The sequence below is a fragment of the Diadema antillarum genome, unplaced genomic scaffold (assembly GCF_040938485.1).
Source record: "Diadema antillarum isolate AM-2024a unplaced genomic scaffold, OU_Dant_1.0 scf00000196, whole genome shotgun sequence".
Lineage (NCBI taxonomy): Eukaryota > Metazoa > Echinodermata > Echinoidea > Diadematoida > Diadematidae > Diadema > Diadema antillarum.
This window is the reverse complement of record NW_027271085.1, coordinates 192,905-202,998: the sequence shown is the minus strand read 5'-3', so window position 1 is coordinate 202,998 and position 10,094 is coordinate 192,905. Positions and strand designations below refer to the sequence as shown.

At 36.7% G+C, this 10,094-nt stretch overlaps 1 protein-coding gene across 1 annotated transcript; it reads left to right on the top strand.

Moving 5' to 3' along the window:
- Positions 1–270: 270 nt before the first annotated feature.
- On the top strand, positions 271–9,887 carry LOC139723617 (uncharacterized). Its single transcript, XM_071634846.1, has 9 exons — positions 271–543; positions 1,051–1,327; positions 3,451–3,687; positions 4,200–4,276; positions 5,892–5,999; positions 6,899–7,113; positions 7,711–7,779; positions 8,547–8,642; positions 9,629–9,887. The coding sequence occupies exons 1-9, from the start codon at positions 271–273 to the stop codon at positions 9,885–9,887; spliced, it is 1,611 nt and encodes a 536-aa protein (XP_071490947.1).
- Positions 9,888–10,094: the final 207 nt, after the last annotated feature.

The following is a 10,094-nucleotide window of genomic DNA, read 5'->3' as shown; positions in this document are numbered from 1 at the left end:
GAATAATGATGATAAAAAAATACTTCTGGATCTTTTTTGGGGCATTTCACTCAAACAGATGCTAGCACACACAAAATTAAAAGAAATGTGAGTATTTCTTCTCGCCATGTGTTCCTGTGGTTGATGTCTTGATCAAAAATCATGTAAAGTTTTCTTATGCGGCTTAGCATGAGAAATCAGTCCTTGGTAAATGTTCACTTGTACAGTGCATTATAAACATTCACTAACCAACAAATTTATGGGTTGTTTCTTAGACCATCTTGCGCCAATATGGAGAAATATGGGGAGGAGGAAGAAGTTATGGGAGAGAACGAAGCAGAGAAGCCGGAGGAAGAGGACGAAGAAGCTGTGGTGGAGACAACCAGATCAGGTATGCATGTCAAGCTCCATGCAGAGGAAGCCAAGGATGCAGAGCTCTTTGTCATAACTAAGAGCCGTCTACAAGATCTGGTCCAGAAAGCCAAATCTACATGCCACAGCTGTGGCAGCAGAGTGCATGCCAACATCAAGTCTACAAGAGGTTCCGCTGCACATGTAACATGGGTATGTGTTGTCTTATTGTCCATACTGTTTGTGTTTGCCTCACCAAGTTGTTTTTAGATTTAGCATTAGAAAAACTGTTGGAATGGAGCACAGAGGTTGGCTCTTTTTTTTTACAAGATAAAGGTTAAGAAGGATTGGCGAAGAGTGGAATCTAACTTGCAGTTAACATCATGTTTAACATAATTCATTTAATAGACATAAACAAGCATATTTCATGTGCTCCTGGTGAAATGTCTCTGTTTGTGGGAAAAAAAAAATGAAACGTGTCTATCAGATTGATACAAGTGTATGTGTGATGCATGTTTGATACATGCATACTGTAAATGTAGCTTATATTTTTTAGATCATATTATCCCTCTGCAGAAAAAGTGATGATGATCGTATTTAAGCATACTACTTGTTTCTAATGAGGTTATTTCCTTCATGTAAGTATGTAAGTGACATTGATAATTTCTCAATATCAAATGCATTTGTTGTCAATAATTGTCAATTCAATTTTCACTGCAGGAATGTCCACTCGGCCATGAGACAAAGTGGTGCTCCCAAGAGGTTATAAATGGGAGCCACGTTGGTGATATGAAGCTGGCATCTGCAGTTGTGCTATCAGGCAATAACATCACAAAGGTTTGCCTGATGGCACAATTTGCAGATCTCAGTTTCATCTCACCATCTACTTTCTTTGCCTTGCAAAGAAAATATATTGCACCGGCCATCGAAAACAAGTGGGAGGACATTCAGCGTGAGACAGTGGAGAAGCACAAAGGCTCTGGATTGGTGCTGTGTGGTAAGTCAAGAAACAAAAAGCTCATAAGATTCAAATGCTTGGATGAGCTATTGCAGTTGCTTCTGTTTGGTGTCTGCCATCTTTTGTGTAATCCCTCTATACCTCATCTTCTTCTACAAAATTGATAGTATGATTTTAACCGATGTTCTAATGATGAAAAGGGGGGGGGGGGGGGGGGTTATTACCCACACCCTGAAGCAGTTTTGTCAAGATGTGTTGTAGGTGAAGATTATAAGGTGTTCATGGCAGTGGGTAGAATACATGTAGCTTCCTTTGGCCCATACAGAGGGTGCAAGTTTGGAGAGGAGCAAGAATTCTTTGTGACCACAAATTCACCTTTATTGATGGAAAATACAGAATGTATATTTGGGTACGTTGTATAAGCTGTCCATTCGACCATCGAATGACTGAGGATGGTAAACCCAAAAGTTGTTATTTTTTTAATCCAAAAAAGGTTTCTATGTGTATCTATTTTTCAGAGGGGGGGGGGGGGGGGGGGGTTATCCCTGGCATTTAACTGTCTCAATTGAGATCTGACTTATTTCAGATAACATTCAGAAAAGTAAGTACACACATTCATTACAAAGAAGTCTGTTATGTATGCAACAAATATTTCAAAGTTGTGTTTAATTCAAATTTCACAATGTTTTTTTTTTTGTATGAAACACATTACATTTGCTTTGTTACACTTCATGTGAGTTCCATTGTTGTAAATGTGCTCACGTTTGGTTACCTGTGAAATCATGTATATGTATCATTACATCTGAAACCTCGCCATGCTTTATTCAATGGCTCTTTTTTTTTGTGAGGGGGGGGGGGGGGTGGTAGGGATGGGGAGGGACAAAGGATAAATGTGATCGGAGCAACAAAAGGATCTGAAAGTATGAGTGGACAATTTTCTGAAAATGATACGACATTATTTCCTCACTCTTTCCACTCTAATTTAATACAATAACACTGTATCTCTTGAAAGTACTCGGTTGCAGAGATATCAGTGATTTTGTTAGCGCATGTCAAGTGGTTTAGGAAAACATCATTTCGAGAAAACTGCTCTGACGCTATCACGATCAGGGGGAGGCAACATAGATTTCACCTCTTGACAGTAGAAGGTCAGATCATAGCAACTTCCATGATGTTCATTCAAGCTTGGCGCCAGCGGTTGATGCATGATCAATCAGTAACCGGGATTCTATATACTACCGACTGACCAATACGGTCACTTCTGCATTGCTAGGGGAGGAGTCTGGCTTTTGCTAAATCCAAATCCTCAAACACCTGTTTGTTCCATTGAAAGTTTGAAAATCATTCTAAAAAGAAATATTCATTTATTTTCTTTCTTTTGTTCATGTAATTTCTAAATTTTAGCAGATGAAAAGCGACTACAGATTATCCCGAAAACAGAATTCTAATCGTTTTGACCTGTTTTGATGATCCAACTCCAAACTTGATTTTATTGGTTCAGCTGTCAGCAAATGTAGTTCCTTTTGTTATGGTGGTTCACAAATTTTGCTAGTGTGCATTGTGGAGATAAATGAGTCAAACTGTATACTTGAATATAAGTCATAATTGCATGATTGTGCTTTGAATTACACACAGTCTGACATTTCCTATCCAGCCTCCCTTTATCTGGATCTTTCTATGTGGATGCAATCTCGTGATTTTTTAATTCTTTTTTTTTTTTACTTTACGATTATGTGGGATAGTTTATTGGGAATTTCTACACAAACTCATAAATTGCATATTATTCCAATAATAATCAAGATACATTCACATCTAAACTTCATCTACATAATATGCATGTACAAATTCCTCCATATTACCGCAAGAACACGGACAAAAAACTTTTTCAATTACAAATGTAAATCAAGGTGAGGTATACACGTAGGTGATCCCTCATTGAGACCAGCTGAGGGGGACGTGGCATGTACGTGTTAAATACATGTCATGTAGCTACCATTTGGGGAGAGAGCTTTGTGACATTGAGTCTTCCATATTTTGCCAAATCTGTTATGCAAATGGCACCGGTCACGTCATTATCCGGATAGGAGAGGTCAGACTGCAGTCACATCACTCTCTTTGGACACTGTGAAGTGTGTGTAACAGCTTACTTTCTCTTTTAACAGGTGATGGGAGGAACGACAGCCCTGGGCACAGCGCCCAATATCTGACATATACTTTTATGGACCACCAGACCCTGGACGTAATCCACATCGAGTTCATGGACAAGCGAGAGGTGTCCATGAAAAGTCCAGTAATGGAAGCGAAGGCTTTCGTCCAGGGTCTGGTGGCCATTCGCCAAAAGGGGCTGGAGGTGGCGGAAGTTATCACAGATGCCCACTCGTCAATTGCGAAGCACATGAGTAAGTTTACAATGACTATAAATTCTCTAATTACCTGTGCCACGGAAGTATGGTGAAGTTTTCGTCAGCAAAATGTTTTTTCTTTGTTTGTCTTTATGCAGAATAGCTATGAAATTTTTGAACAGATTTAAATGAAACTTGTAGGAAAGTTGATAATGACACAAATGAGAAAATGAAATCTTGGTAGTGATCCACAAATTTTTATTGGTATTTGAAAGATTAAAAAAAAAATCTTTTGGTAGATAGGATAAAGTTAGATATGCGCATATTTGAGGCAAGGCCCAGTGTAGCTGAAAGCAAATGATGTAAACAAATAGCTTCCACAGTGGAATATCAGCATGCATTTATGGATGGAAATGAACTCCTAGATAGCGTTTTGTGCCCTCACAGTACTTTTCTAGTTTTCAGATTGATTCCTTATTCCTTGTCCCTATTTTTCTGGCTCTGATTTTTGTACATGATACCGACAATTTATGACTCTTCTTTGCCATTTTGTGTTTGTATCTTTTCAGGAGTGAATGAGCCAGACGTCAAACACTCTTGGGATGTATGGCATGGGGCCAAGAATCTAGGAAAAAAGCTGACAAAGGTAATGCAACTGGTTTATAATTCTATAAATGTAGCCATCTGTCATGCACTGCAAAAGTGGAAATTTTCGCAGTGTTTACATTTTTTTGCGCGTTTCGTGTAAATAGAAATTAGTGACAAAATAAAAGGAGGCAAATATATATAGTTGCCATATATTCCAGTATTTGATGTTTTTATTCCGCATAATTAAAAACCTTGAAACTCTTCTTACAAGGCCGAGCATGAAAAATTATTTGCATGAAAATATGCGCATTTACAATACTAGACAATGCTACATACATCAATTGATTAATCAATATATCAATATATTGTAATTTCTTATCTTCCCAATACTTTTTTGGGTCTCTCTGTGGGTCAAATCAGTGTATGTTTTTTCTTTGAAAAGATTGTTCAGTTTGTATGTTGATTACATATGGCTGGAATTATATGTATATTGTAGAAGTTGAGATGCTAAAATGAATCACGAACAATGTAATGTAACTCTTTTATTGACTTTGTGTGGAGTCTCGCAACAGCATTATCATGGTGATAGTGTCAGGTGAAATGATTGCTGATTGAGCTAAATGCAATGTGGCACAGATGTTTGTTCAATCAATGATGTGTGAGACACATTTGCAATAGTTGAGGAAAGTGCACTGCCATGGAAACAAGACATCATTGCCTCCTAATTATGCAAAAGACTTTCAAGGGATTGTGTAGTTTTGGTTGAGATGAGGATTAGGCTTTTAACTTTTTGCGAGACACCAAGAAACTACCTATGAAATGATACAGGTCATACCATTCCAAGAAGATTTTAGAGTATATTAGATAAAAATCGGTGTTGGAATGGCTAAAACATCAAAAAACAGGGTCAAACAAAGTGACCCTAATTGCCCTGTTTTGGATATCTCAGCCATTTTAAAACCAATTCTCATTAAATAAGTGTTGAATCCCTCTTTTAATTACATGCTCCTTCATATTTCATAAGAGGTGTCTCATTCATCTCACCAAAGAAATTAAAACCTAAAGGCAGGTCTCAACCAAAATTGTGCGATCCCCTTACGATCTCACTCTTGCCCCAGTTTTGCAGCAATTCACAAACTTTGCACTCTTAAAAAATGGATATAGAATTGTGCAAGTCATATTTTTCATGATGAACAGAATGAATGTTTACTATGCTTACGGGGCATTCCTCGTCCCATAGAATACAACAACAAAATCATGTAAAGCTCTTGCCAATTGTCAGTTGTTGTTTTTTTGTATCAGTGTTCAAGTGTGAATTACACATGCAGCTCTAAAAAAAAAAAAAAAAAAAAGCTGAAAATATTGAAATGCCTCTGTTGTTTGTGTAACAGAAGAAATTTGGTGTTTATAGTTGTGTTGGTTGTGTTGCAATTATTCATTTATTCATTCATTTTGAAAAAAAAAAAAATACTTATAGGGATATTTTCTAGTTGATACGTCTTTGTCAAATAATGCTGGCGACTTTTTGCCTGTATCGCTTGGAATAAGTAATTACTTCCAAGTTTATTAGTTTCATTTCCATGTTAAATCAATAAATGTTTACTCATGATATTTTCCTAGCTTGTTCAATACCAGCAACTTTACATTTTTTAATGTCAAATTCTTCCCGACAGGTTTCTGCCAGAGCTGCCACTCGAGGCCTTGTCTTCTGGATCAGGCATGTGCTCCTACATTTCTGGTTTTGTGCCAGAACATGTGCTGGAAATGTCAACATGCTTAAGGTAAATTGATACCTTTTGTGTATGAAATAGTTTGCTGGGATGGACGCTTGAAATAAGCAAAGATAATCTGGATGGAAAAGTCTTGAAGTTCATTTTTGTGGCAGGGATGATGAATTATCATCAATGTTGATTTGAACTTTTAACAAGACATAATCAACCTTTTTTTGGCTATGAGTTGGCTAGAAAAATAGATGAATAAATAAAAAATCTGCAAAATTATTAACACATGCACAAACAATCTCAGAGAATTGAAAATCCACATATGCAGTAATTCATGTGGGTCTGTTGGAACATGGACCTACTACACATATGGACATGGAGGTCTTACTTTGATCCCATCGTCACCACCGCCACCTGATTATGTGCACTTTGATGAAGACATCCAGATGCTTGGACAATGACGATTCTGTAATTGTGTATCACCACTGACAAAACATTTGTTTCCTCTCATTTCGGTCCTATTTGGCTGAGATGCCTTTTCAGACTCGACTGCCTTTGAATGAACATCAATGGTGGGGGGTAGCAAGCCTGAAACTAGGACAAATTTTGTGTCACAAGAATGGTAATTACTGAAGTTGACACCGGTTTACATGTAGGTTACATCTCTGAATGGTGAGACAAGCATGCCGTCTACTGATACTGTCCATGTTTACTCTAAAACAATATGCGACAAATGGGGAAAAATAGATTACAAAGCACAGTCAACCTGCCAGAACTGACAGCCTGACAGAAACGGGTGCAGAATTAATTAATGAGCAATGCATGTTCATGCGTGTGGTACATGTAGGTCCATGGTTGAAATAATTTACACCCAGAGTCATCAGCACTCCTCGTTTTTGTTTTGAAACAGGTTAAAAACCCAAATGTCTGTGTTTTTCTTCAAATATGTTATATTCTAGGCAAAGTGGCATGGTCTCACCCATCATGTGACCAACAAACACTCTTGGGTGTCGGGCATGTATGGCCCAGCTGAGTGTGAGCATGCACCTCTTGACCCTGAGAAGGAGCAGCGGGAGGAGTGGCTCCAGCCAGGCAGTGACTCCCACAGGGCCCTCGTTGAAGTCGCCTATGACAGCAAGTTCATTGAGAAGTTGTCGTACTACTCAAACTTCAGGTAAAGACTGTGTGACTAATCATCTTTCAGAAAAAAATAAAAAATAAAATGAATAATCCTTAAATGGGCTAAAAGAATGATGGCACAAGTTAATAGTGTCGATAGATAATTATATATAACATATAAAATATTGATTTATAGGAAAAATGTATATATATGTGTGTGTGTGTGTGTGTGTTTGTGTTGCTCATTAATTTATAGAGAGGAATAATACTGCAGTAGACTATACCTCATATTTGAAATTGCTAATGCTATATGTAAAATATCTCCACATTTAATTTAAATTGAAGGTTATCTGTAAATCCAAGGCTGCACACTAGCACTGGTCCGAGAGTCCCTGACCAGTAAAACGTCAGTGTTTGACTAGTAACTCTTTTCAAGAATTTACTAGCAATAAATTGAAGAAAGAAAAACAGGTAATACCTTCTGGAAAGACAGTTAGGACCAGTAGAAGTTAGTGTGCAGTCCTGGTGAATCAGACATTGTTTGAATTTTGTTTATTTGTGTGTTTTTCTAATCTTCTAAGTATTAGTATCCTTTTTCTAAATATTTTCAATTGTGTTTTGTATTAATTGTTCCCATTTTCTAATTATATAGGCACACAAGCACATTGGAGTCTTTTCACAACCATATCCTCATGTATGCATCAAAGAGGTATTCCTTTGAGTAAGTTAATATTTTTCTTTCCAAGAGTGTATTGTTGATACTGGTATCAGACAGCACTAGCTTGTACATTTGAAATGTAACACATGTAGTACTAATGAATATGAAGGTAGTATGATGCAGTGCCAGATATAAAACATGTAATATTACACATGTCAATAGTATGATCAAGTATGATGAGAGCTTCAGTGTATAATTCATCTCATACAAAATTTAGCCATTTGCAGTTTATGTGATAACATACATTCTTGTTAGGTTGAAGTCCAGTAGCTCCTCCAGTTGAGAGCTGTGGAATTCAAAATTCAAATATTTCAGTTCAATTACTATAATGCAAAATTGATAGTCATTGTTCTATACATCCTTTTACAAAGCCGCAGTTTCTGTGATGATAGCTGAAATATGTGTATATGTCTCACATGTGGGCCCAAGTTCACAAAGGTGGTTTAGAATTAGACCATGTTTCAAACTTGTATCATGATCGCTAAAATAAGTGAAAAAAAGTAGGTTTACCCTTGGACATGCATTTTATAGTAAACATCTGTTGGCGTACGCAATCTGTCAGTCATATTTAGAGGAAAAAAAACATCTATGGTGTATATTTAACCCACCTTCATTTATTTTGTGTCAGAGGCTACACACATAACTATATGTACACATAACCACATGACACACACTCACTTGTTATGATCTATTCCAAGAGTGTATGAATACTGTAGCATAAGTTTATATAGTATATAGTTTTGATGCTAAGAGAATTCTTTTCTCCCCAGCTACCAGGCATACAGAGCTAGGAACTTACTTGCTGTCATCGACTATATGGCCCACAAAGACAGGCCCATGAAGACTGATGAACAAGGCAACCCAAAGTGAGTTCACCAGGTGACATTCTTGGGACAGAGAAATGTATTAATTTTTATTCGTGTTTTTTTTTTTTTTTTTTTGTAGTGGTTAGTGATACTTTCTTAGATATATTACTGATATGATATACAAATGGTAAAACTATTTCTCATTTGTGAAAAAGTATGCTAAAAAAACAATATGTGAAATTTCCTTTTACTGTCGATGGAGTGTCAAGTTTTTTGACGGAGAGGTTTCATACACATTGCTGCATTTTCTCAATGGATATTAGATTTTGGCTTACATTTTCCGTCATTTAATTGCAATTTTTTTTTGAAAGGGAAACCATTTTAGGTTGTACAGTGATAAAATTTGTCTTGTAAATTCACCTCATTATAAAAGAAAGCTCACTGTAATTATGATTCTATTATGTTCTTGTATGTAGAGCTATGTAATGTGCTTGTATTGATGCTTTCAGAGTTGAAAAAAAAGTCTGGTTTTATATGAAATACCATAAAACAATACTGCCTCTTTAAAGTACACCTTTTCATTTTTAGAATAGATTTTTTTAAAAACTGGAAAACTGCATCATCATTTAGAAAAATGTACAATGTACTAAATTGCTGCAATACGTTCAAAACTATGAAGATGGGCCTAATTGAAATTGTTTGTAAATATATACGTCTATTTTTTTGGGGGGGGGGGGGAAATGGTGCTTCTTTTTTTGATATTATCATTTGGAATGAGTAATTCATTATAGTGCTTCCCCATTGTAATAAAAGTGTTTGTAAAAAAAAGAAATGGTTAAAATTAAGAAAGAATCCAAGCTCCAACATTATTAGCTCTGTTTTTTTTTATTTAGTTAGTTTTTGATGAAATGAAAGAAATTTGCCATTCTCCAAGGATTTCAATGTAACAGTTGTTGACTGTATTTTCATGATCAGAAAGTATGTCTAGCGTAAATAGTAATTTTTTATCCTGTGCAAATATGTCTTTTATATTCTATTTGTTACAGGTATGTTGCTGTGTGGTCAAAACATGCCAACAATTATGTTGCCCGCCCTGTCAAGGCCCCTAAGACCTACCCCTACATCCAAGGACTCATTGAGACAATCTTACATCGCAGGGAAGTGGACCAAGAGCCACTATTTCAGAAGGCTGTCCTTCTGCCACAAGACCCTCGACACTTGAGGCCCCGACTGGCTCCATATTCTCCGCCTCCAGTGAAAGACATCCTTGCCAGGAGACAAGGCCGAATGAGTGAATCTCCCTGAACAAACATATCTTGCAATGATTGGAAGTGTGTCAGTAATTACAATGCCAACGGGAGATTTAAGACAGTTTTGTCTTGTTACGCAGATATGCAAGGCACAATTTTGTCAGTGGTGCTAATTGTGTTTCCTATCTTCATGCATAAGAATTGAAGATCAAACTTGCACTGTTTCTTTTTCTGACAGTTCTGAGATGTGGAATGCCATTGA

Coding starts and splice junctions, on each gene's coding strand:
- LOC139723617 (XM_071634846.1), top strand. CDS start 271: ATGGAGAAATATGGGGAGGAGGAAGAAGTTATGGGAGAGAACGAAGCA. Junction 4,277..5,891: donor TAGGAAAAAAGCTGACAAAG/GTAATGCAACTG, acceptor TCTTCCCGACAG/GTTTCTGCCAGAGCTGCCAC. Junction 8,643..9,628: donor GATGAACAAGGCAACCCAAA/GTGAGTTCACCA, acceptor TATTTGTTACAG/GTATGTTGCTGTGTGGTCAA.